We start from the raw sequence: 27,273 nt of genomic DNA on the forward strand, positions 1-27,273 counted from the left end.
TTAATAGATATGATAAAAAAGTTATGTTAATAATAAAATAATTAATGTTAACAAATTAGTGTAATTTATACGAAAATATTAATTATCATTATATGACAAATTATATAATTATTTATGATTGTTTATAGTGTAAAATAACATACTATACATAAACTTGTAATAAGTTATTAAATGCAAATTATTTTTTTATTTGACTTCATCAAGCATATTTAATAAAAAAAAATATTATTACCGTAATCATCAATGATATTTATTTATTTAAAAATATTATAATAATTTTTTTCAAACAAACAATCTAAGTAAAATGTTATTAAAATCAAATTTATTTTAAGTTAATTTAGTTAATAAAATAAAAACATAACTAATTTATAAATTAGTACAAACTGTTTTCATACAAAATAATTAAATATAATTTTTTAATTAAAAATATTTATTAATTAATACGATTTTTTTCATTCAATCACTCGACTTACATTGTGTTACAATATTATTTTGTTATATAATTTAATAATTTGACTAAACGTCTATAATAATAATAATAATTATATAAAATGCACACAAAATATATTGTATTTAATATTATAATAAATAATTATTTATATAAAAATAGGATTTTATTTATTTTATTTTTGTTATTGTTGTCTCAAATTTGTTTATCAACATTAATTGAGATAAAACATATTTTATTTTTTTTTAAATTTAAGTTTTGATATAAATAAAACTTTAAACAAATGTTAAAGTCATTCAAAACTATTCACAAAAAAAATTGTCTCATTATTTTAGATATGATTTTATGTCTAATAATAATTAATTTATAAAATGTGTTAATAATATTTATATATATTTGTAAATCTATATAAATTTTAAAAATATAAACTTTTTTTCTGATATACATTTTCAATTGTTTTTATAAGACATAAAAAACTAAGTATTTTTTTAAAAATAAATATATATATATATTAACTCAAAATAATTAAAATTAATTTAATGTTCTGCCACTATTACCGTAGTTTCTAATCTATTGTAAAAATTACAAAAAATTTAAACAAGTGGTCTAATTATTTGCTAATGAAAGTGAAAATAATTTGAAAAAATAACACAAATAAGAGACAATCAATTAAATTGAATGAAATAAATAAATAAAAATAATAAGTAAATCTCATTTTAAAATAAGTGTGATTATACTGTAAACTTATATAAACTTTTTTGGCTTTAAAAATGAATAAATATTATTATCAGATCTTAGTTTTTTTCAATTAATTTTGTTGGGTTGTCTTTTTAAAGTTATTATATATATAAAAACAATTAACTATTAATTTCTTTTTACAAAAAACACTATTATAATATTAATATATATATGGTAATCAATAATAATAATAAACTGATAATAAACTAATTTTTCGCCTAAAAACACAATAATAATAATATATTCACTAATAATGTCTTTTATAAATTGTATAATCAAATGACTTCCAATCAAAACAACGATCCGATTAAAAGTTTTGTTGTTTTTTCTTTTTGTTGTCCATAGCGTCGAGTATCGGCTGACGCTTAGTGGCGTATCGGCGCCTAAGCTCTTCGATTTCGGCCTCCATTTCGACGTCCAAATTGGCCATTCGGGCCTTCAGTTCGTCGGTGGACAGGTATCGCAGGAACTCAAAATCACTTTCCAATAGTATGGCTCTAGTCATCGGATTATACGGGGAAGACAGTGGACTGGCGTGCGGTGATTGTCCCATCAGTAGTTGATATTGTGGACTATTATTATTATTACTACTATTTTGTTGTTGTTGTTGTGGCGTCAATGGCTGACCACTGGACGTTACATTTGAATAGTTGTTTTCGTAGTGATTAGTTGTGTCGCCGCCGCCGGCATGCAAGTCGTCGACCGTTTGGCCGATATTTGATGAATGACTTAACTGTTGCGACGCTGACGACGACTGCTGATTGTTATATAGATCAGAGGGACCGGTGTTTATGTTATTTTTGTTAATATTTATATTATTATTATTATTATTATTGATATTGTTGTTATTTACCTTAAAATCAGGTATTATTTTATATTAGTAAACTATTAATTTATTAAATTAACTAAATATTAACAATAATATAATCACTCACTGCTTTGGCGTCGTTGCGTTCAAAATGCTGGAGAAATGCCGGTTTCAATGTCTTATCGATGTCTTCTTCATCGGTCTCATCGTTGATAATAAGTGTTCCCAAATCAGACGATACATCCGATACACCTGTTTTGGTTGTCGACGAACTGATTGTCTGATCCATTAATGGCGGCGGTTTTAGTGTCGTATCTTTTGACGGTATCATTGTTGACGAGTCGATGTCATCCATGTCCTGATATTTAAACATTAAACAAAAATTTCAATTTAAAATACTTATTGCATGACATGTAAAGATAACAACACATACATCACGGATATTGTTTTCTTGTAATATGAGTCGGGCCTCTTGAATCATATTTTGCAATATGGATACGGGAGGCGCGCGTGTAATGAACTCGTGTTGCAACAGATGCGAGGCTGTTGCCCGTTGTTCTGGATTTTTTACAAGACATTTCTGAACAAAATCTATAAACTCTGACGACCAGCGGTCCGGGTCGCGGAAAGAGGGCGGCGGTTTGGTCGGTATCATAAATATGGCACGCATTGGGTGAATGTCACCGTACGGAGGCTTGCCTTCAGCCATCTCTAGTGCAGTGATTCCTAACAATTGAAGAGAAAAAAAACAATATTATTGTTGTAATGCTTCCAAAATTTAATAGCAAATTAATTGTTTAAACTAAAAACAATGTCAAAAAACCTAAGCTCCAGATATCTGCGAGACAGTCGTAGCCGATCTCCTGTATGACTTCGGGCGCCATCCAAAATGGTGTCCCAATCACTGTATTACGTTTGGCCATTGTGTCTGTCAGCTGACCGGCGACACCAAAATCGGCTAAACATTTTTTTAATAGAAAAATAATTCAATTACCGGTAAAACAGTAAAAAAAAGTCGGACAGTCGTACCGAGTTTGGCGTGTCCTTCGCTGTTTAGTAATATATTGCCGGCTTTGATGTCGCGGTGTATTTTGCGCCGTTGGTGCAGATACTCGAGACCCAGCAATGTATCCCTAAGTATAGTGGATATCTCGTCTTCGCTCAGTGTCTTCTTCCTCATTCGCATGATGTCGGACACGGATCCGCCGCCGCAATACTCCATAACAATCCAGAGATCAGAACCTTATGGTACGGGTTATTATCATTAGATAATTAAACTATTTTTGGATAATCTTCAAGTATGACAAACCTTTGAAGTAACTGCCATAATATCGGACAACATAAGGACTGTCGCATTGTTGCATAATTGAGATCTCTTTGATTATTTCACCTGAATTTTTGATTATTGAAATATTTAGTTTAGTCAGACAATTGAGACAATAACAACAACTAATATTAAATGTCAAAACATATACCTAAGTCACTCTCGACGGGCACCTGTTTGATGGCCAGTACCTGACCAGACTCCTTGTGCAGCGCCTTATAAACCGATCCATATGATCCTTCGCCTAATAAATATAACAAATAGATATTATATGTGATATCATTTATAATATAAAATAATATATTTGAATCAATCAATCAATCAATTTTATACCTAATTTGCATAAAATATCAAACACTTCCTCCGGTTGTCGAGTGAGCTGTTGCTCCGATAGTTTCTCTAATATCGACATATTCTTCGTTATTGTTCTCAATGTCTCATTTGATATAATAGTAAATCACTTTTGTGTTTATGAATTAGATAGTAGTCTCTCTTTCGATGGCAATGACAACAACAGTCTTCAGCTATTCCTGAGTTCGCGCGGATAAACACAAAATGTTTTGTTGTTGTCTTTTGTTTTGATTTGTGATTTGATTGGTTTTGATTATCACATCAACAAAATAGCTTTACTAAAAAAATAGATATCAATCATTATATATATGATATACAATTGATCCGACAATCATTTACATCAACAACAACTGTCACAAATGAAAAACAAACACAAAAAAAATCAAAACAACATATATATAGGTGTCGTCACACCACTGATGGTCATAGTCTTAGATATAAACATATAAACACCGGAACCAAACCAAACAGTTTTTTGTTGTTGATATGTTTGGAGAGCACAGGTATCAAAAACAAACAACTAAACTAAATGGACAGTTAGTTTTAAACACCCGCACTGACAGCTACAGTCAATGTTGTTATTGTTGTTGTTGTTTGTGGTCAACGATAGTAATAATAGTAATAATAATATTATAATAAATAACACTATGTTTTGTGTGACAACAATAACACACAACAAACATATATATTAATAGTGTATTAATAAAATCAAAAGTGTGGCAAAATTATTCAATTTGTTGACATTAATGGCTGTTCAAGTTATMGCAATTGTCTACAATTATTTACAAACAATTGTACCGCTGATTATATACAGTATAATGAGATTGTATTGTATAAGAAAAAAACATACAATAAATTATATGAAACTAGATGTCAGTATAATTATAACTAAATATAACAAACGGTAATAATTATAATTTATAAATTAAATATTATTTTTAAAAAATATTTATATAATAAAATTACATTATTGCTAATAATTTTTATTTTTCATCATCAAATAGATATTTTATTGAATAGTAATTTTTTTATACATAATATATATTAGTTTTGTTGTTACAAATATTTTTGTTAACTACAAATAATTAATAATACTTTAACTTTTTTTTTAATACAATAGTATATTAGCAAATGTGTCTAACATTTTTATAAAATAAACAATTTTGATATTATATATATTTTTGGTAGGGTTTTGTTAAATGATATTTTTTTTTTTAATTATTATGCGCTTGTATTAGTCAATTGGTTGCATATCTTATGGATATTTTATTAATTAAGTTTTTTTTAGTGGCTTTGGTCACTATAGAAGCTCTTTAATTAAATATAAAAAAATGAGAATAAATAAAATAAATATTGCCCAGATCAAAATAAAAAATAATAATTAAATTAAAAAATTTATTAAAAATTTATTCAATCATTAACTTAAATAATAATAACTTATAATTTAAAAAAAACACTCAAAAAATAATAAATTTTGTTCAGAAAATTATATTATGAAATTAAATAATAATATTAATTAAATCATTCAATCAATTAAATAACTTATTTAAATAATTTGTTGTACTGTACTGTATATATATATAAAAAATATATTGTAAGTTATAATTTAAATCCGCAAGAAAAAAATTAATCGATTAAATTAACCAAAAAAATTATATATAAATAAAAATATTAACAAACAAAACAAAATTATTATAACTCTCTTTCTCTCTGTCTTTACAATGTCTCGACTTTCAGCGATTGCTGACCACTACCGCTGGCCACCGGAAGGCTGTTAGTATTTATCACTTGATGGTTCATATCGTTGGTCAGCCGTTCGCTTAACAGTCGTTGTGTCTGATAGTGGTCTCCCGTTCGTACATTGGGACAGAGGCCACACTTGACAAACAGTCCGTATAAGGCATCGGCAAACACTGCCACAATTGGCCGCAAAACGTTCGGAAAAAACGTGTAAAAAGCAAACGCGTCGGACGTATCGCCGCGTGATTGATGGCGATTGCCGGTTGCGGCCGATCCGCGCGTATGTATCTGAAAAAATCGGAGATAAATCCAGGAAAAAATCAGTCCATAGAAGAACATGACAACTATTTCGCCTTCAATTAAGTTTAACAAATAGGCGACAAACGCTAAGATTAACGATGTTAACGGTATGTCGTCGTTCTTGAGTCGACCGATTGCAGTGGTCAACAATACCGATCCGGAGAGCATCTGTTTGACCGTAACGGCAATCGATGCACAAAACGGCGACAAACCGTGAATACGGGTCGCAAACAATTGGGTGTCATCTCGGGTGACGACATATATTAGGAAATAGTGCAGACATGACATGAACGCCGAAGAGATTGTCACTATCCAGAAGAATAATATTACCTAAAAAATGTTAACAAAAATCAAAACCCTTTAAGTTATATGAGTTATAAAAATATTTTGATAAAATATGATCACCTCTTTGAGTCCCCATAGAGGCTCTATAAGTGTGGCCAACAGTGATATAGAGATTATGTCAACGATTAGTATATAAAAGTGTAATTCAATGAAAGGGTGTGTAAACAGTGACAGCAATACGCGATACCATTGGCCGACAGACAGTACGGATTGCGGGTATAGTATAAGCCAATCGGTGACCATATCGCCAGACATTTGGATCAGATAAAGTAGTACTAATACGACAACAAATATCTGGACAATTGGCGACAGTTTGTTCACCACTACCGATATCTGCGAGAAAAAATAGCGACCATTACGTAACACTATTTGCAGATAACGGCGCGACGGCGGATGACTGGGCGGACCGCCGGCCGCTTCAATCTTCAACTGAACACTCGGCTGACGGTCGTGACCCGAACCGGAAGGCGTCGGTTGCGGCGACGCATCAGTGGATGTATTGTTGGCCGGCATCTGATGCGCTGATATATCAATGACAACAATAGGTTTTTGATTGATTGTCACCAAAAAAAAGATGTCTTGTCTTTATTTAGACGATTATGATATATAGTTGTTGGATATCTTCGGAGGGTTTTGCGGATCAACGGCGACCACTATCGGTGACCACCGTTTTGTTGGCCAACATGACGATGACAATGACGAGTATTTATTGCGATAAATTAATTGCAATTATTGTCCAAAATGTTTGGATAATTGTTGGACACAATCGTTGTATATATTTTTTTGGGACACAATTTCAGTGATAATTGTTTTTCTCTTTTATTTATTTAATATTTATTTATTTATTAATAATAATAATAACATCAAAACAAATGCCACGATTTGTGTGGTGTGTATTGCGTGTCAAACGGCGCATGCGTTCAATCAAATACACTATAAACACACGTTTGACATTCAAACCCACTGTAAACACAATTATTGTATTTATTATTATTATTATTATTATTATTATTATTAACTAATTAATTAAATTTAGTTATTATTATTTGTTTTGTTAACTCATCTAAACTTATAATAGACGTTATGACTCGTGACCGGGATCGGGACCGAGATCGGGACAGGATCAGGGATCGAGATCGTGACCGACGCGGCGGCGACAGAGATCGCGATAGACACCGATTGTCGCCGTCGGCCGACAGTCATCGAGGCCGCGGTGGTAACCGATCGTCGCCTGATCGACACCGATATAGGGACCGTCGCGACCACTCGTCCGGTAATTATATCTGAAAATACATTTAGTATTAATACTAAATTTAGTTATTCGGATAAATGTTTTGATTTGTTGTATAAATTTGTATAAACAGATCGCCGCCGGACTCGTAGCCGCAGTCGATCACCGAATGATAGCCGACGCCGACATCGGAGCCGATCTAAGTATTAGTTATTTTTATAGATATATATATCATAAATCATATTTTCGACTTGAATTTCGAAACAATTTTCTTGATTTTTTAATCAAAAATCTTTTTATTATCTTCTGTCATATGTAGGGATAAGTCGGAAAGTAGTCATAAAGCCGACGCCGACGCGAGGCCACAGTTGGACGACAAGGCACTGGAGGGCAAAAGTGAAGAAGAGATAGAAATGATCAAAATGATGGGTTTTGGCGACTTTGATACCACTAAAGTATGTTTTATTTTTTATGTCCGTATTTATCATATAATTTTAATTATATCTAAAATTTTAATTTTGTTTTTTTCTGACTATCTATTGTTTGCGCACCGATAGGGCAAACGTGTCAAAGGCAACGATGTCAGTGCTGTACATGTCTTACAAAAGCGTAAATATCGACAATATATGAACAGAAAGGGTGGTTTCAATCGACCACTTGATTATGTGCCCTAAATATACTGTATATAATATCATATACATGTCAGTCACCGATTTTTATAACAACCATCACATTCAATATTATTTGATCATTTCTACACTAAAAAGAAACAAACATTGAATTTATGATAATATCTCTCTTTTTTTGTTGTTGTTGTTTGGTTTTTAAAATCATTTATCTTAAAATGACATATTTATTTAAAAAAAAAATTAATAAAATTATTTTTTAATTTCAATTGAATTTATATAATATTATATTTGTTGTTGTTGTTGGTATATTACAGGTTTAGATTATTACTGATAAATATAATAAACAGTTATTTTCAACAAAATAAGATTTTTATTAAATATTAACTGATATAAAATTACTAATATAGTCTATTGTTAAATAAATTTTTAAGCAAAATATACAATTAATTAGAAATTTAATTTGTTAATTGTTTTTAAACGACATTTATTTTTTGCTGATTACCTGTAAACACTAAATATATCATATAAAAAAACATTTGTAGCAATAGTAAAAAAAATTACTTATAATTTAATCTATAGGTATAGTACCTCTACTTATTAATGTTGATATAATAAAGTGAAATGTTATTAATATATAGTTATAATTATATATTTAAAATTATATATTTAAAATTTAATAATTAGCTATTATTATTTTAATAAATATCAAAATTATTTTTACTGTACAATAATTTACTGTAATATTTTTTATTGAATTTTTTTTAATAATAATAATAATAATACAGTAATGACTTATTATTAGCAAATCATTCACTAAAAAAACTAGTATATATTTTATTGTTTATGTGTTTAGATATATATATGGGTAGTTCAAAAAAAATGTATAGATTTTATATATTTATACTAATTATTCAATATTTATTATTAAAAAAGTGAATTTACGTTTTTTTAGAAATTGTGAAATTAGTTAATTGTGACAATATCTTAAAATCAGATTGGTGATTTATAATATATATTAAATATTATATTTAGTAAACCATATTTTATAGATTAAAATGATCAATGTCAAAGTTATAGACTGATTTTATACAAAATATAAAAATTTAAATTTGTTTTTTGTTTTTTTTTATTTACTTGTATGATTGAACCAGATAATTGCATCCGACCTTTTTTAAAAATTAGATATAAAAAATAATCAAAATAAACTTTAAATCTATTTAAATATTGCCATTTGTAGTCATTTTTATAAGTAAAATATGGTTTACTAGATATTCAATATAAATCATGAGTCGGTTGTATCTGATATTAAGGTAAAGTTATTTAAATATTTGAATAACTCATTTACAATTAATTAGTATATAAAATATTGTCAACATAAATTTTTATGATAAAATTATTGAAATAAGCAATGTAATTAGCAAAATTTAAAATATTATTTAAGTAATTTTAATAAATTAATAGTAAACCAGTTGAGAATGCTAGAAAGCATTTCCATACAAACTCGTTATCCAAAGTAAAAATTAAATTACAAATCAAATTAATCAGCAAAATAAAATCAACTTTAATTATGTAAGGAATCAATGGATTCAGTTTAACAAAATAAACTCAACATTAGTCATGTTATGCATTAAATGGCTCAATATAACAAAGTAAACTCAATTTTAATAATGTAGGTTATGAAATAATTCAATATGACAAAATAAACACAAAATTAGTCATGTAGGATATCAAATGATTAAGTATAGCAAAATAAACTCAATTTTATTTATGTTTCTTGGCTTAAGTTAAATTAAGTGTAATATTTTAAAATATACATCCTCCATTTTTTAACATTAATTTTTTTTTAATTTAATAAATATTTTCTGCTTAAACAACCTAAACTAAAAATTTACTCACCATTTTCTTAATGTTCTTGAAGAGATAAAAATTTAAATGCAGATCACTTATACTTTATTTTCCATGCTTTACACAAATCTAAACTTAAAAATCAAATAAAATATTTTTTATTTTGGACGCCATTTTCTCTATGTTCCAGATGAAATATCAAAATTTCAATACTGATATCTCTAGCTTTATGAAAATTTGAAATCAAAATTTAAGAATTCGAAAAAAATTGGGACAGACAGACATTTAGAATTCAGATACGTACTCATTTCAGTAGTTCGTAAAAATTTGTATTCACCATGAGTTAAGACATTTTTTAATTATGATTAATTAAAAAAAAATAAGTAAACATAAATTCTAAACAATTGAATAAATTTTAGAAACATACTTATCATTTGTAGAAATACAATGCATTTAATGTAAAGTAACTAAAAAAAATTAAAAAAAATAAAATCAATTTTTATATCACCACAAAAAAAAGTTCATAAACAATTAGTAAATTTATGTGACTAACTGTAACTAATGAATATTATATATATTGTAGCTTGAACAATTACTGTATTTAAATAAAATTTATATAATAAAGTTTATTCTAAGCTTATAAATATATATATTAATATTGTATTACATAATATGTCTCTATTGTCACAATTATTTTTGTGGTTCATATCAGATATATGGACAACAATAACAAGTCTACTAATTGCATATATGGTCTACAAAATGGCAAAATTTTATTATCAATATTACAGTCTACCTCCCGGTCCATTTCCATTGCCACTGATCGGCAATTTGTTGGGTTTGTAATATCAACTATAAAAATATATTTTTTAAAAAAATTTAATATACTTAATAATAAATAATTTGCTTATTTATTTATTTATTTATTTGTTTATAGCATTCAAAACTAAACAACATTGTAATTACGTTTTGACAAAATTTGCCAAAAAATATGGTCCGGTATATACACTATATTTGGGAAACAGTCCACAAATTATTATAACCGATGCAATCATCGCAAGGGAAGCTTTTCGTAAAAAATATTTATCTGGAAGACCTCAAAGCTATTTTGGTTATTAATTATAATTTATTATTATTATTATTTACTAAATTTATTATTTTAAAAAAAAGGTAATTCATTTAAAACGGATATCATTTTTTCCGATTACGGTAATCATTGGGAAGCATTGAGAAGTGTGGCGCACTCGGCCATACTGTACGTATTGCTTAACATATAGTTTTAAAAAATTAATTAATTAATTAATTAATTAATAAACTTATTAAAAACTATTAATACATTACTTAATAAATGTTGTCAGAAAATACTCATCTAATGAACAATTAGTTAACGTAGCGGTCGATTGTGTGGACCAAACCGTCCAAACAATGTTAGAAAGAGAGGGTCCAAACAAACCTATCGATCCATTCAATTACATATACTTAACGTTTCTCAATATTTTGGCGATCAGTACTTTCGGAAAAACGTAAATTCAAAAATTAAGTTTATTAATACAAAATTAACTATAATATATGTGTGGTATATATATATTTATATTACCTAATAAATAGCTATAGTATTGATGACCCGGTGTTCAAACAATTAAAATATATGTTAACCGATGTTAACGAAGAATTGGCTACACGACGGCTATTATGGGAGATATCACCGATTGTCCGATGGATTGACCAGAAAATGATTAGAAAAAATGAGAAAAACTTTAGTGATCTAATCGACCAGTTTATCGATAAATATAGACTGCATTACAATGACTACGATTCAAGTATTGAACGAGACATTTGCGATGCACTTATAACTGCCAAAAACAATGCGCTCCGGGAGGCAAAAGAGTCGGCACAGTATCTGACCGATGAAAATCTAGCGCTGGCTATATTTGACCTATTCTTTGCCGGAACCAATACATCGCAAAATACATTTCAATGGATACTTCTGTTATTATCCTACTATCCATCGATGCAAACAAAGTTACGACAAGAAATAGATTCAATAATTGGCGACCGAATGCCAACACATGAAGATAGACAGCGATGTCATTATGTGATGGCATTTATTGCCGAAACTTTAAGATTCAGAAATGTTGTGCCGGGAGGTGTCTTTCACAAAGCAATGATCACCAGTAAAATAGGTATTAATTTTTTTTAAAATATATTATTTATTAATTTTTTTTTTATATTAATATTATAAAATTAATTATAATTATCTAATACTGTAATTAGGCGACTATACAATACAAAAAGATATGCCTGTGTTTGCATATCAGGGATTTATTTTACGAGACGACAAATATTGGGAAAATAGTGAAACATTTATACCCGAGCGCTTCCTCGACAGTGACGGCCACTATATGACAGCCCGTTCGCCGGCATTCATACCCTTTGGTGTGGGACGTCGTATATGTTTAGGCGAGAAGTTGGCTATTGTTGACCTGTTTCTAGTTTTGGTCCGATTTCTACAATCGACACAAAACTATGACATTGTTTTGGACAGTCATAATGGTTTAGATATCCTTCCCAATGGATCTTTCAACGATATCTATCCGCATAAATATACGATTGTATTAAAAACTAAATAGAAATATTAATACTGAAAATCAAAATTTTAATAAATCTGATTTTAAAGTATAATATTTTTTAAAAATTATGTTTTGCTATTCATATATTATATATATATATATTTAGTATAAATTGATAGTTTGTATTATTTATATACTGTATATATATAAATATGCTGTATTTGAATTTATTATAATAAATTCACCCACTTACTATTGAGAAATAAATAAAATTATCGTACATACAGTTTATCATTTATCAATAATAATGTTATATATATCATATATTTTGTAACCTATGTACTTCACATATTTCATTTAACATTAGCATAGTTTTAGTACATATTTAGAAATGTTGTACCAATTGGTCATCAATACATTGATACTGTATTTATATGGGCACCGGTATGTTAGTTCAGGGAAGTACGATATCTCAGAAACTACATGATATATTGAACTTTTATAACAAAAAAATCTAAATATATTGAAAATAATTAGACACGTTTTTAGCTTTTTTAAATTGACATGACAAAGATCAATTAAAAAAATTGAAACTTTAAAACTTTACGAAATAAATGTTATAAATTATAGAATTATGAAAATAATTTTAATTAGTCTTTTTTTTATTAAAATTGATAGATTTTATTTGTTTAGAGTTTGTTAGCTTATATAGTAATTGATATATTAACTAAAAGTAATATTTCCAATTATAATTATTTTCACATAATAATGATTTTTTAACAAATAAATCCATACATAAATAACTAATAAAAAGTTACTAAACATTCGGACAATTAGAAGTTACTAAACGACAATTCTAAACATTGGACGGACAGACAAAAAAAGACATAACAAATTCATATACGGTATATACTCCTTTAATAAGTTAGTCAACAATGATAAGATACTGTACAATACATATACAGTATTTTAATTCAATTAAATCACATTAACGTTTTGTTTCATAACAACATTGTTTACTACAGGGTGTGACTCTATATAAACAAATATTATAACTAATATCTCAATTAACTTATTTAGAACTGGTATTTAAATATAACACTGATTTTTAAATTTTCAAAAAATATAATTGTTTTTATTGCAAATGTAATAAATAAAATAAAATAAAAATTAATTAACTGAACTAATTGGAAATATTGTAATGTAAGTTTGCTAATCTATTTATTTTAATTAAATATTTATTAAAATTAATGTTACTATTATAATATAAATATTGGTTAATCTAAAAAATTAAATATATTTTTATGTGTAATATTTTTTTTATAATTGAAATAATTTTCTTTGATATAACTTAATGAAAATAAAATTTGAATATAGATGTTAACAAACTTTTTTTAATTATATATTTTTTATTACTTTCTAACGGAAATAATCATGAATTCATTCACTTTTTAATTATTATATATATATATATCATTTATTAAATATATACTGTATATATTATACTGTACAGTATATACAGTATATTAATTAAAAAAAAATTATATCACTATTATATTAAATGTATACAAATATGTGTGTATTTAGTATATGAACAAATATTTTATTATTATTTTTGTTGTGGTTTTTTTGGTCGTTTACATTTTTTTTGTCAATAAATTTTTTAGTAAAAGTTTATGATTTTCAAATACTATATAAATATAATATAGTTATAGATATAGATTTTTATCAAAAGTTTTTTTTAAAAAAATACTTGTAATTATTGATATATTGATAATGAACTTAAATTAAGAAAAACTGGTAAAATAACAAATATTACAAATATTTTAGTATTTATTATCAAATTACATATTTAAAATAAAAACGATTTCTTAAAATTTAAATAAATATTTCTAACAATTTTTTTACTTTAATAATTGTAATATAATGTTATATTAATAAAGTAAACTTAGTTTGAAAAATACTATTCATCTATTACATATTAATTGTAATTTGATATTCAGAAAATAAATAGCAATTGATTTATAGTTAAAATTAATTATTATATTTTTATTTATAACTTTATATTAAGATAATTATCAGTCATTTGACTTTTAAGTTATGTCGTCTATAAAAAAAAGTGTGTATTTAAATGTCTTCAAACATACGCTTATACATACACCGGAAACTATGAAACAGTAAATACTTTAACATTTCCGTATGTAATAACAAATAACATAAATATATCAAATATATATATGTTTATATTTAATGCCAATAATCTAATAAAACACTATTAAAATTTATATGAGTGACTGTGAGTGATATCATCATAAATAATAAATTATATTAAAATGATATATTATATCTCAAGTGCCTTACATTTACTGCAAAAACGTTTAAATTTTGCAAAAAAAAATATAATTTATATTCTTTATAAAGATTTATATAACTATTTTTATTTAATATTGTGATTGAAAATTGTAATCATTTTTTTTTGACAATATTATGGGGAAAGTTAGCTCATTGTGTATACCCATATACGACAGTCCAACACATATATACAAGAATATATGAAATAATAACTAACATTGATAGCAATAATAATAATATAATAGATTTATTCGCTAATAGTGATTATCAAAGTAAATAAATTTATATATATATATGAAATAACATATAAAGTAAATTAATATTGTATTGACTATATGTGTAGTAATAGTTAGAGAAACCAACAGAAAAAGCAAAGTATAAGTTATTTTATCTATAATTTTATTTATATATTACAACTATATTAATAAAAAGGGGGATACATATCAATTAATACCCACCTATTTTTTATATTATTATTAATAATAATTGTTTAACAAAATAAAAGTAAGTCATTTTATTTGCTCAACCATTTGAAAAGGCAATATATATTTCAATCATATTATAAGCTTTTTAAGTGTCGGTTTAGATCAAGTATTGTCCCCTTTTTTACATTAAATTTATTTCATTAATTTATATATCAAAAAAAATTGTGTGAATAATCATCAAAATATTTTTTTATTGTGTGTTCTGTTATTTTTCTAATCAATATTTTTTTTAATTATTAAATGTTTCGTTTTTGTATTGATAGGTAACATATTAATATCAATTATAAAAACGTATTAACAAAAAAAACTCAACCAAAAAAACATTAATTTTTTTGTGGGGATTTAATTGTGAGAAAAATATTTTTATTTTAGTTTTTATTTAGTTTAATTAATAGACTATCTAATAATTAAGATTATTGTTTTACTATTATTTTTATTATTAATGTGTTATTTTTATTAATAGCCACTATTGGTGTGAACAATGAAGCTTATCCCAGTGAGGACAGTCATCATTGCGGTGATGGCGATGATGGCCATCGGTATAGTACGCGCACAGTATTCACAACAGTATACCAAAATAGAGGGCGACAATATTATTTCGGCCACTTATAACTTATACGATACGGTCATCAAACGGGACTGTATTCAGCGAACCGGCGGCATTGGTGGCCGAGTGTTTCCCATAGGCCAGAGTGTCGAGACATTTATCTCGATGGTCGACACTCTCGAACAATTGCTCGAAAACACGACCGATCAGAATCTACAACAACATATCGGTGCCGACAATGTAGCAAAATTGTTGTTAAGACGGTATGTATTGTATAATGTAGTATATATATGCCGTATTGTATATTTTAGATATAATTTACGACAATTTTTTTAATACCTAAGCAAACATAGGCTTCTCTATCTCTCTCTCTCACTCTCTTCTCGATCTATAGTTAAAAGCACCGTTAGGTGCGGTCTTTACATAAGCATTAGAAAAAGTGATTTTGTGTTTAAAAATAAATTAATGTCAAAAAACAAGTATAAAACAACTTATTATTGTTTTGGACACTTGATTCTAATGTAAATATTGTTTTGATTTTATTTTTGTGTGCTATTTATTTGTCAAATTAGATTCCGATTTGATGGGTTTGACCCGAATTTACATCCGGGATATAAGCGTACCCGCGATCAGTGGATGGATGAGATTGCCAACGCTTTCCTGCAGCCAACCGGTGTCCAAGAGTTTAACAATTACTACTTTCCCGATCAGTTTTTCCGAACCGAAGAACTCTGTTCCCTATACTATATGCTGTCTCACAATGTCTACAATATTCGCGAAAAACCCCGAATAGAGTACTCGCAAGTATTTCGTGGCAAACGACAGGCCTATACAAGCAATCGGTTGTCAAACGGACGAATTCAGACACCGAATGCCTATCAAAGTCAACACCAAAATCAAAATCAGGGACAAACCAGCAACTATGGCCAGTACTATCAACGAGCTCCGGGTGATAGTGGCAGCAGCGGTAACAATCGAATGCCAGTAGCGTCCAACTATTTGACCAACAATAACAATAACAACAACAATAATAATCATCCGTCCAATAACTATCAGTCGTATAACAGTAACAACGGTTCCAGCAATCGAGTGTATTATCCGCTCAAAGAGGAAGGTGTGGTCAGCTTCCGGTCCAATCCGAATGAAGCCATATCAATGGGTCGAGTGCTGATCGGTGTAATTGCTGGTATGTCACCGGATATACGATTGAATACAAAATCGGTGATCCAGGCAATGGTCAGGGACAAGTTTGTCGACCAGGCCTATGTCAAAGATATGCGACGGGAGGTAGCAATAGCCGCCGTAACTGTCGGCGATCTGTGGGGCAGTGCCGCCCAACAGGACGACGAACCAACCGAAAGTTTGCAGTACGCGTTCGGCATTGACGGCACGTGGGCATCGCAAACCTGTACAACACATTACGGACTTAGTCGGGTACCATTGACAACACCCAATGATCAGTTGCAGAAAATTATCGACTCGATTAGGGCCACAAAAGCCGAAATCAGAGGCGGCATCGATGGATATCTGATTGGCAGCAATTTGGCTTCACTATCGCAACTTGATCCGAGACAATTGAAATTGAGTACAATTTTGCGATCATTTTACGGCAAACCCCAGATCTCTAAGAGCAATATGTTGACCGTATCCTATTGTGATCGTCAACGGGTCAACACACAGGAACAGTCTATTATTCAGGAGGCGGCAGGCAATTATCAAATCATACAAAATATCAAATTCGGTGGACGACTACCACCGCCCGGACCATTGGGTGCCTTCTCGCAGGCCCTACAACAGGCTGCTGGAACAGGTATGTCCAACCAAACCATTAAGATAATCGTTGTATTCATGTGTGTGTATCTGATTGACCACACCCTTTAAACTACCTGTGTGTTTATGTGTGCACATTAAAAATATTTTTACAATTGATAATTACTGTAATTGTATGCCAAAAATCTCATTGCTTATTTTTTTAACTAGCTGATTGTTTAGATATAATTAATTTTTTAATTTGTTTTTTTTTAAAAATGACTAAATTAAAATTTAGTAAATTTTATTAAATATTATAAATAATTTTATTTTATTTATAGTTATAGTTTTTTTTGTTTTGTATAAAATAATTGTTCATTGTAACATAAAAATGTTTTTTTTTATTTATCTATTAGATTAGATAAACAATATTTTTAAACCCCTCAACAATATATACAGTATAAAAGTTATATTATAATTCAAGTGTTTATTAACAAATAGCAACAAGTATTTCAATGATATCTTTAGTTATGTTGAAACTATAGTTGTGTTATCTAACTAACTGTGCAATTATTATATATTAATATATTATTATTATTATTATTATTATCATTAACGCTATAGAAACTTCGGGAACCGATTTTTGTAACCGACCGGGTGGCCAGATAGACAAATCTGCGCCGTGCGAGACACCGTCGGATGTCATTTATATCATCGACGGATCGGACGGCAACAAACTTCGTCAATCGGCCGAAATTGTTGCTCAGATCAATGCAAATCTCGGTAATATCCGGCCGTACGGCGGATCGATCAATATATTTCTCAACAGTAAAGGCGGACGCAATGATGTCAACAGCGGAGTGATGTTACCGCAGGGCGATTGGCCGCTCACACCAGTGGCCTTCAATATGTCGGCAGCCGGTTGCTCGCAGTGCCGTATCGATGATTTTAATACATGTATGTATTACCCACCTAAAAATTATATGCCTCACTTCCAATTGAATTGAACACCTATTTTTTATTAACTATTAATTAGCTACCAGAGCTGCAGTGGCCAACATTGGCCAGTACTTTAAAGCACTAAACACTACATTGTTTAACTACGAATGGTGGACACCTCGAGTAAACGATTCGGCCATACCAGCCAAGTCGGCCGTACTAATCGACTTTACCGTCGGCGTAGTACCCGATTCGGGCGCCGACTACGACGACTACAAGTATTTCAAAGATCAGCTTCGCTATCGGCACCGGGATGTACGATTTTTGTCGATAGCATCAAATCAGGACGCGTTCAAAGACATCTTGCGCTACGAGGACGACAAAGAGCAGCCGGGTAATCCGGTACAGATTGGCCAGAATGTGGCCAGAAAAATATGCGAAAATCCGGCCATTTTCCAGTATAATATGTGCGAAGATAAACGATCGGACGGTGTCCAATATGTTGGCTTTATTACGCCCGGTTATCGTCAGAACTGGGCCATGTATCCAGAATTTTTTCACCGAAGCTTTACCATCAGGTTCTCGGTAAGTGTAGTAACTATTTTTGGTGATAGTTATTAGGATTTTTGTTGTTGTTGTTGATATACAAGTGGTAATGTTATTATGAAATCATTTTTGTTTGTTTAGTTTAAACCCGAAGACGGCGATATCAGGATATGCTATGATCGTCAGTTTCCGCCCGAAGATCAAGAATATTGTAAAGAGTTGACGGCCGGTGAGGAACAGTACTTCGAAATCGATAATCCATGTAAGGGTAAATCGGTTTCATCGTGTCGGCCATTTTATTTTACCGTTTGGGCCAAAGATAAGACATCGTTGACCCAGTGCTTAGGTTTGTTTGAAAAACACAATTAATTTTTATTTTCATTATTAGTAATTATTATTTTATGCGATATTAATTTTTATAAATATTTGTTTGTTTGGTAATAGATCCCAGGTGTATGAACACTAACCAAATCAAATTTACAGTGACCCACACTGGCGTCCAGTGCAGCTCATCCCTACATATGCTGCCGTCCACTCCAATACAATGCATTTCATTGATCACTGTCTTTATTTTATACTTATTTTTTAACAAACATTAGTAATAATAATTATTAATTAATATAATTTAATAATAATAATATTATTAAAAAAATTTTTTTTATCATTTTATTAATTATTGAAATTTATTATATGCCAACAAAATACTGTATAATTATGGTATACCACATTTTATAAACATATTATATGATATTTGTTTTTAACTTTTTTTTAATCATTAGTTTTTTTTTGAATAATATTTTTAATCATCTATTTGTATGCATTTTCTTATTTTAAAAAAATATATTAATTGTATTTTATATATGATTTGTGAAATTATTTAATATTAATATATTTATTTGTTTTTTATTGTTGAAGTACTAGTATTAGACCTCGGAGTATTTGCTTAAATAAGTTTATCTTATATATATTACCCAAAATTAATTAATGAAATTTTGTGTTTTTTAAAAAATATTAATTTGATTATGGATGAGAGCCCAGTGTGTTTCATTATATTAAACTAATGGTATAATAGATACTATTTTTAATTTGTTATAATTTATAATTTAATTAGATTTCTTTTCATAATTATTTTCTAATAATTGTTATTTAAAAAAATCATATCTTTACTATATAATTGTCTTTCATTATTATTTTACAAATTCAATATGTATTTTGTGACTTTTTTCTAATAAACAAAAATAAATTAATAATTTTGTTGTTAAATTTTTTTCTCTAAATAAATTCCAAATATTTTTAAGTATATTTATTTACTATATTATAGGATCAATAATATAGGTTGAATATTTAATAATTAAAATAGAAAAATTATATACTTTTTTTTAACTATTACTATATTACTGGTTAATAAAGTTTTGAAGTATTAATCACTGTGTTTGCGTGGGATTTAGATATTTATATTAAATTAACTAAATAATAAAAAATTATTTTCTTATTGTCATAGTTGTTGTACAATTATATTAAATTAGAAATTATCGATACTTATCTATAATATATATTAAGTTCAAAAATTATTTTAATAATTTTAAAAATTATTAGTAATTTTTTAGCAAAATTTTAAAAACATTCAAAACATTTATAAATATTATTAGAAATATTTATATTTTAAGTCATAAAAAACTAAAGTTAGAAAATATATTACACTAAATATAATTATATATCATTTTTTTGTGTAGAAATTTATCTAATAGTTTTTATTTGCTTAATCCAAAGTCAAACTTAAGATATTCAATATATATATTAAAGTAATACCAACAAAACAAAAAACTATAACAACAAATAGCAACTAAAAAAAGCAATATTAATCACTTTAGTAATTATCTTTAAAAAATAAATACGGTTAAATAATGTTTGCCTAGTTTAATACAACAGTTATTTGATATATACAATAATTTTTGTCATTATAGGTAAATTAATATTAGGTGTGTGCTGTTGTATAGTAAAAAGTTTTGTATACTGTGTCTCAGTTCTGCCAACTGCAGCACATACCTAACCAGTGGCTGTCTGTCCATTGATATGATGTGCAACTAAGTGATAGTCAAAGGTGTGACACTACTACTACTACTACTACTACTACTACAATAATAATAATAATAGTAACAACAACAACAAATACTACTACTAATTATGAGGACGATAATAATAACATAAATTTTAATTAATTATTAAAAAAATTAACATTTTTAAAAATAAATATTATCAACTTATATTATATAAGATTTTCCCCCAATAAACTTATTAAAAGGTAAGCCATTTAATTGCTATCAAACATAAAGTAAAGCATTTATTTTTATTGGTTTTTATCAATTTGTTGTTTGAAGTAATTTTTATATATATATTAATATCTAAGTTTTTATTTCACATTATTATTATTATTATATTAAATATACTATTTGGTAATACAAATCAATATTATGATTGACAATATTTATCAAATTTATAATAAAAATTTCAAATAAAAAAATATATTACTTTATTTCTATGAATAAATCATTTATATATTTTTTTAATTAGCAACCGCTATATCTATTAATAAATTAATTTTAAACCATATTTATAAATTATAATATTACATTTAATAATTACAACCATTATTAATAAAACAAATAAATTATAAAATTTGAGTCATTATATCATCGATACAATATACAGCATTGAATGTATTAAAAACTAAAATTTATAATACTAAAAACTATTTTACGGTATAAATTAATTATTAAAAAATAACTTTAAAAAATATAATATAGAAAAACTTTATTCATATTAATTTACAGTAATTATACTAATAATAATACTACAAATTAAATTTTAAAAAAATCAATTAAAAACTTTCTATACATTTAATTAATATTATTACTATTACTATCCAAATATTGTATCATATACTACACATTTTGATACATAATTTTTGAATTATAAGTACCGGTAATATAAAAACTACTTTATTGTTAATAATAATTAAAAAAAACAATATTAAATGAGTAATTTATTTATTTTGTATTGTTTGTTTTTATTATCTTTAATATATATAACAATAAATAGAGCTAAAAAATAATAAATGTTCTAGATAATTTTTTTTATAAAATAGTAAACTATCATAATATAAATTGATTTAAAAAACAAGTTTAAAATTATTATTTATTATAAAAACTAAATAAGTAATATTAATATAACTATATAATAGTACTAATTATCATATTTATAAATATATTAAAAAATAATAATATAATTTAAAATTAATTACATTATAAAATTACTAATCAATAGATTTTGACAATTATAATAAAAAATGCGTTAACTATACGCATATCTAAATCAAATCTAATCAAATAATAAAAATATTTATTTATTTCAGTTACGTCTAGTCATTAGAAATTAAATAATATTTACAACATTATAATAAAAATACTTAACTATTCTTAATAAAAAACAATTATTTTATTTCATATATTAAATACAATACATAACATATAGCTGACTAATATTTCCTATAAATATATCTATAGCAACACTAAGTGATTAGATAAATTAAATGCAATAGTTCAATTTTATAATCATTGAATAATACATTGTAAATATAATAATAGTTTTTAAAAAAAACTTATCTAGCTAACTTAACAGTCATAATAATATATATATTGTATATATCAATGAAATTTTGTAATACGTTTTGTTTGAAAAGACAGTTATATCGAAAAAAAAGTTGAACTTCCGGTTCGACTCTAATTATATTTAAATTCAAATATATATAAATATATAAACAATATTTAAATTCAAAATCATTTATTATTATCATTTATTATTATTATATATATAATTGTAAATAACACAACAAAACTAATTTTTGTGATATTATTTTGTATAGTAGTAGTGAACAAACATATACTTAATTAATAAGAATCTGTTATTATTATTAGTATTTTTTTATAAAAATGTTTTAAATTATATATATATATATTTAAAATTTAAATATTATTTTATCAACAGGATCATTTTTTATAAACGCTCAAAATAAAACTCATCAAAACATTATCATAACATAACATCATATTTCATATAAGTGATCATCATTTTGCTAAAAAAAACTGTTTTATTTAAATCATGAATTTATTAACCGGCAAACTATTACTACTACTACTGTGCACGTGTACGGTATTCATAGTCAACGATGTCGACTGTATATCTGTCCATTTGGACCGGTATCGTATGATTATCGGTGACCGATGTTTCAATGAGACCTATGCGGGCAAACCGTGGACATTGGGTCAACAGTATCCGGTAGGCATGTCCATCGACAATGTTATATCATTGATTGAAAAAGTCGAGTCCCGTAGACCCGATCTAATGGCCAAACAAGTTGTCATTATGTTGCTTAAAAGGTAAAACAATTGAGCTAGCTTAAATAAATATATATATATATACATTTAAAATTATAATTTTTTAGTCAATTTACCGTAAAAAATATATATATATAAACGCCATTTTTAGTATTTTATCTACATTACCTTATTTAGATGTTTTACTTATATCATATTATAAAAAAATAAGTTATATGTTAATTATAATAATAATAATAATCTTTAGGTAGATTAGTTGATGGGTGAGTCAAGTCACGCACACACACACACACACACACACACACACACACACACACATAATTATTACACAATGTAATAGCAATGAAATTTTTATACAAAAAAAAATAATAATTTTAAATTTCTCAAAATATATCTTGATTTTATAAATTAGTTAAAAAAACTGTTCAAAAAAACTTAATTATTCACATAACATAAGTTTTTAAAAAAATTACTAAAATATAAATTATTAAAGTAAATTAAGTTAGCCGTTACACCAACAAAAAAAAATCAATTAATATAAATCATTATAAATCAATTTACAACAATAAAAAATTAATTACATTAATTAATAACCTTTAATAACCTTCCTGTCCCCCCCCCACACACACATCATAAAATAGGTTTCATATCGATGGTCTGCATCTAACCGGTAACAACAACCAGCAATCACAGGTCGAGATGAAACACCGGCGCATTACCGAAGAAATTATCGAATGGGGCGGTGTTTCGGCTGCAGATGCGCCAGAATTTCCCGAAGAGGTGCTCACCGAAGACGAAAAGTGTGCCCTATTTTTTGCGCTCAGCCATACCGTCAACGAAACGGCCGGTCATGACGACGACATTCAACACGTCTATCATCGTACTGTACATTTGTCGCGAGCACCGGCCAAACTGGACGCCAATAAGACACTATCGGCCGGCAAAAAGGTAATGTCAGGTCCGGTACAGTCAGAGTTTTTGCCTAAGATCGGAGCAGCGGTGGCCAACAAAACGGCTAAAACTGTGAAATCAGTGGCTGCGGCGAATGTGGCCGTCGAGTCCAGACAAATGGCATCAAAAGAGAAACAGACGGCCGTTGTCGACGAAGAAGAAGAGGAAGAAGAGGATGACGAGGAAGTGCCACAAAAACCGCAAAAAACACAACAACAACCGCAACGCGGTAAACGTATCAGACGTCAGGCATCTGTATCGGCCACCCGGCCCGTAGCGTCGGCAGCTGCCGGATCGGCCTCCATAACTGTTCAAAGACCATCGGGCTCGGCGTCAGGATCTGGTTCGTCGGCATCGGGATCGCAGCCATCAAAAGGAAAACCAATAACACACGGAAAGCCTGTATCTTCTGTACCAATGTATGACTATATATAACTATATCTAACTTATGTTACTATTTATAATATATAACTTTACTCTCGATTTTTCAGATCAAACATAAGTCCACCCACTGTTCGACTGACCAGAAGACCACGTGAGAGGGGTGTCGTCAGCTTTCTTAACGACCGTACGACTGCCATAGCCGCCAATCGTGTCCTATTGGGTGCAGCAGTAGGTCTCCTTCAGCCGCCGGCCCGAGCGGTACGCGATCTCATCAAAAAGATATCAAACATCGACACTACCTATATTCCCGACGGACAAGTCGATCCGCTAATGGCCGTAACACTGTCCGACCTGTTGGGCATCGATGCCGGTTCGGGACTGACTATACCGCGCGGTGACGTACTGTTCGGAGCTGAGGGCGAGTGGAATTCGACGGCGTGTCAGACAAGTTACAGACTGAAAAGTAACGGCACTTTGGCCACACTGGCCGAACTTCGCGGTGGTCTCGACGGCTATAACATTGGACGCCGTCTACCGACACTATTGAACCAATATCCGACTATGTCGTTGAGTCAAATCTTGCGCCAGTATTACTCCAGCAAAGGTCTGGCCTCTGATTCGGGTGTCTGTAATCGGGGCTATGGTTTGAGTACCGAACTGAACAACAAGGTTAGCCGCGAAGCGGAAAACTATATACGCCTGTGGAACGGTGTATTCTACGAGGGCACCTTCCAGGACAACCAGCTGACCGGTTTTGTACAGGAAACCTGGCAATCGTTTCAACGGTTTCTCAATAAAGCCGGCAACGATAAGAGCTCAGGTAGGAAACACTATTAGATTACATCATACAACATACCGATGCTCATCGCAACTCTTTCTATATTTCCCATACGATTTCCAGATGAACGTACGTTTTGTATGCAAGGTCTGACCGGTTCGGACATCAAAACGGCACCACTCGAGACGTCGGCCGACGTGTTATTCATGTTAGACAATATGGGCGCTCGGGGACAGGCATTTGACGAGGAACTGGAGCTCATTACTCGTGTATCCCGATCGTTATATCTTAGCCGAACCGGCGGTTCAATAAGCGTTTTAGTCAACTCTCAGGGAGTAAACAATTTGCCAAATATTGTCGACGACAACAATCAACAGTTGAACACACCGTTGTACGCACTGGCCTACAATACTACCTCATCCCAGTGCGCCACGTGTAGGGCCGCCTGGTTTGAAAACAGTCAGTATTATTACATATATCTATAACTATATAAGTGATCTATAATTATGACTAAATTTTGTTTGTAACTACAGATCAAATGGGAATTACCGATCGGGCACTGCTCATGGAGCTTATCAACCGTACACTAACCGATTTTGATCGGCCGACCGAAACGTTGGCGGCCATACCGTCCAAAAGTTTTGTTTGGTTTGACTTTGGAAACATGAAACCGGCGCCGACAGACAGGGAACAGAAACGCAAATACGATGACTTCAAGTGGCGATTGCGGTACGAAAATCGGGACACAAATATTTTTATGGCCACTTTGAACAATGAAGACATTAAAGATCTGTTGGCCAGAGACAGCAATTGGATTCAAATGGGAACCGGTAATGTCGAACGCAATGCCGAAACTCTGGCCAAATATGTCCAGCAAACGCCTCAAGTGTTTCAGTACAGCGACTGTTGGACTCGTAAATCGGATAACTATGCCTACGATGGCTATCTGACCCCCGGCTACAAACAGTATTGGGCTATGTATCCGGAATACTTCATCAAAAGTTATACCATTGATATGAAGGTATGACAGCAAACATACACATCACTAATATGAATAATAATGAGAAAACATTTGTTTGCACCTATAGTTCAAAGCAGAAAATGCCAAAATCAAGGTATGTCTCGACCGATACCCGAACGCCGAAAACGATACAAATCGGTGTTCAGAGGCCACAGAAGACGGCGGTGAGGTTACGTTCACCCGACGCAACCCATGTCAGGGAAAGACGTTTGCCTCGTGTCCAGCCCTGCACTTTACCATCGGATTGACCACAACGTCGTCGAGTGCGTCGCAGGCCAACAATCAATGCACAGGTATGTCCGACATCCATAAGCTCTTGACTACTAACCTCTAACCCCAATGATATTTTTAAAACTTTTATGCAAACACTAGATGTGAGATGTCGTTCACCGGATCAAATCAAATGGACGTTCACACACACAGGTGTGTCGTGTAATCCGGCGTCCAGTTTGTTACCCAACTGGTCGTATCAATTGATAGCATTGATTGTCGCTTTAGTCGTAATCAACAATAATATTAAAATCAATTGAATAAAAAATATATTTTAATTCAATTAAACAAAAATTATTAAAATTTATTAGAAATATAATATTATAATAAACATTCATTTTAATACATTATTATAATAATATCATATTTACAAAAAAATACATTTATAATTAGTGTTAATATAGTAATTTTTTTAATAACATTTCATTATTATTTTTTTTATTAATATTTACATTAAATTGATTTTAATAGACCATAAATAAATAAAAAGTTTAATCAAATTTTAATGATAGTAAGTGTGCATTAATT

At 29.0% G+C, this 27,273-nt stretch overlaps 6 protein-coding genes across 12 annotated transcripts; 4 read left to right on the forward strand and 2 right to left on the reverse strand.

The window, feature by feature from the left end:
- Positions 1–1,377: 1,377 nt before the first annotated feature.
- On the reverse strand, positions 1,378–4,340 carry LOC128964275 (serine/threonine-protein kinase 3-like). Of its 4 annotated transcripts, none has more exons than XM_054310873.1 (9): positions 4,062–4,340; positions 3,652–3,947; positions 3,470–3,562; positions 3,304–3,384; positions 3,024–3,236; positions 2,818–2,952; positions 2,428–2,720; positions 2,122–2,352; positions 1,378–2,039 (listed from the first exon to the last, which is right to left on the reverse strand). In XM_054310873.1, exons 2-9 carry the CDS (start codon positions 3,728–3,730, stop codon positions 1,494–1,496), a joined length of 1,671 nt encoding a protein of 556 aa, XP_054166848.1. In that variant the 5' UTR covers positions 3,731–3,947; positions 4,062–4,340; the 3' UTR covers positions 1,378–1,493. The 4 variants fall into 4 exon arrangements, with proteins under 4 accessions (XP_054166848.1, XP_054166841.1, XP_054166833.1 ...); XM_054310866.1 differs by having other exon boundaries at positions 4,009–4,340; XM_054310858.1 differs by having other exon boundaries at positions 3,652–4,340.
- A 1,011-nt stretch (positions 4,341–5,351) lies between these two features.
- Positions 5,352–6,872, reverse strand: LOC128964305 (transmembrane protein 115-like). The gene is made up of 2 exons (XM_054310893.1): positions 6,115–6,872; positions 5,352–6,039 (listed from the first exon to the last, which is right to left on the reverse strand). The coding sequence occupies exons 1-2, from the start codon at positions 6,565–6,567 to the stop codon at positions 5,386–5,388; spliced, it is 1,107 nt and encodes a 368-aa protein (XP_054166868.1). The 5' UTR covers positions 6,568–6,872; the 3' UTR covers positions 5,352–5,385.
- A 9-nt stretch (positions 6,873–6,881) lies between these two features.
- LOC128964316 (U4/U6.U5 small nuclear ribonucleoprotein 27 kDa protein-like) lies at positions 6,882–8,111 on the forward strand. Of its 2 annotated transcripts, none has more exons than XM_054310913.1 (5): positions 6,882–7,034; positions 7,133–7,327; positions 7,419–7,488; positions 7,605–7,740; positions 7,843–8,111. In XM_054310913.1, exons 2-5 carry the CDS (start codon positions 7,138–7,140, stop codon positions 7,957–7,959), a joined length of 513 nt encoding a protein of 170 aa, XP_054166888.1. In that variant the 5' UTR covers positions 6,882–7,034; positions 7,133–7,137; the 3' UTR covers positions 7,960–8,111. The 2 variants fall into 2 exon arrangements, with proteins under 2 accessions (XP_054166888.1, XP_054166879.1); XM_054310904.1 differs by having other exon boundaries at positions 6,882–7,019.
- A 2,320-nt stretch (positions 8,112–10,431) lies between these two features.
- LOC128964593 (cytochrome P450 2A9-like) lies at positions 10,432–12,389 on the forward strand. Its single transcript, XM_054311223.1, has 6 exons — positions 10,432–10,597; positions 10,697–10,870; positions 10,930–11,014; positions 11,118–11,282; positions 11,368–11,942; positions 12,034–12,389. The coding sequence occupies exons 1-6, from the start codon at positions 10,432–10,434 to the stop codon at positions 12,387–12,389; spliced, it is 1,521 nt and encodes a 506-aa protein (XP_054167198.1).
- A 965-nt stretch (positions 12,390–13,354) lies between these two features.
- LOC128963183 (uncharacterized) lies at positions 13,355–19,576 on the forward strand. Of its 3 annotated transcripts, XM_054309690.1 has the most exons (8): positions 15,209–15,272; positions 15,430–15,514; positions 15,630–15,976; positions 16,286–17,523; positions 18,087–18,419; positions 18,499–18,986; positions 19,089–19,293; positions 19,392–19,576. In XM_054309690.1, the coding sequence occupies exons 3-8, from the start codon at positions 15,648–15,650 to the stop codon at positions 19,544–19,546; spliced, it is 2,748 nt and encodes a 915-aa protein (XP_054165665.1). In that variant the 5' UTR covers positions 15,209–15,272; positions 15,430–15,514; positions 15,630–15,647; the 3' UTR covers positions 19,547–19,576. The 3 variants fall into 3 exon arrangements, with proteins under 3 accessions (XP_054165673.1, XP_054165665.1, XP_054165656.1); XM_054309698.1 differs by lacking the exons at positions 15,209–15,272; positions 15,430–15,514 and adding an exon at positions 13,355–13,532; XM_054309681.1 differs by lacking the exon at positions 15,209–15,272 and having other exon boundaries at positions 15,401–15,514.
- A 1,304-nt stretch (positions 19,577–20,880) lies between these two features.
- Positions 20,881–27,087, forward strand: LOC128964334 (uncharacterized). Its single transcript, XM_054310924.1, has 8 exons — positions 20,881–21,249; positions 22,992–23,383; positions 23,983–24,711; positions 24,784–25,496; positions 25,578–25,913; positions 25,988–26,475; positions 26,543–26,768; positions 26,848–27,087. The coding sequence occupies exons 2-8, from the start codon at positions 23,106–23,108 to the stop codon at positions 27,003–27,005; spliced, it is 2,928 nt and encodes a 975-aa protein (XP_054166899.1). The 5' UTR covers positions 20,881–21,249; positions 22,992–23,105; the 3' UTR covers positions 27,006–27,087.
- The last annotated feature ends 186 nt before the right edge of the window (positions 27,088–27,273 follow it).

This window comes from Oppia nitens, unplaced genomic scaffold (genome assembly GCF_028296485.1).
Source record: "Oppia nitens isolate AA-2021 unplaced genomic scaffold, nextdenovo-longstitch-racon4-pilon3 scaffold15_pilon_pilon_pilon, whole genome shotgun sequence".
Lineage (NCBI taxonomy): Eukaryota > Metazoa > Arthropoda > Arachnida > Sarcoptiformes > Oppiidae > Oppia > Oppia nitens.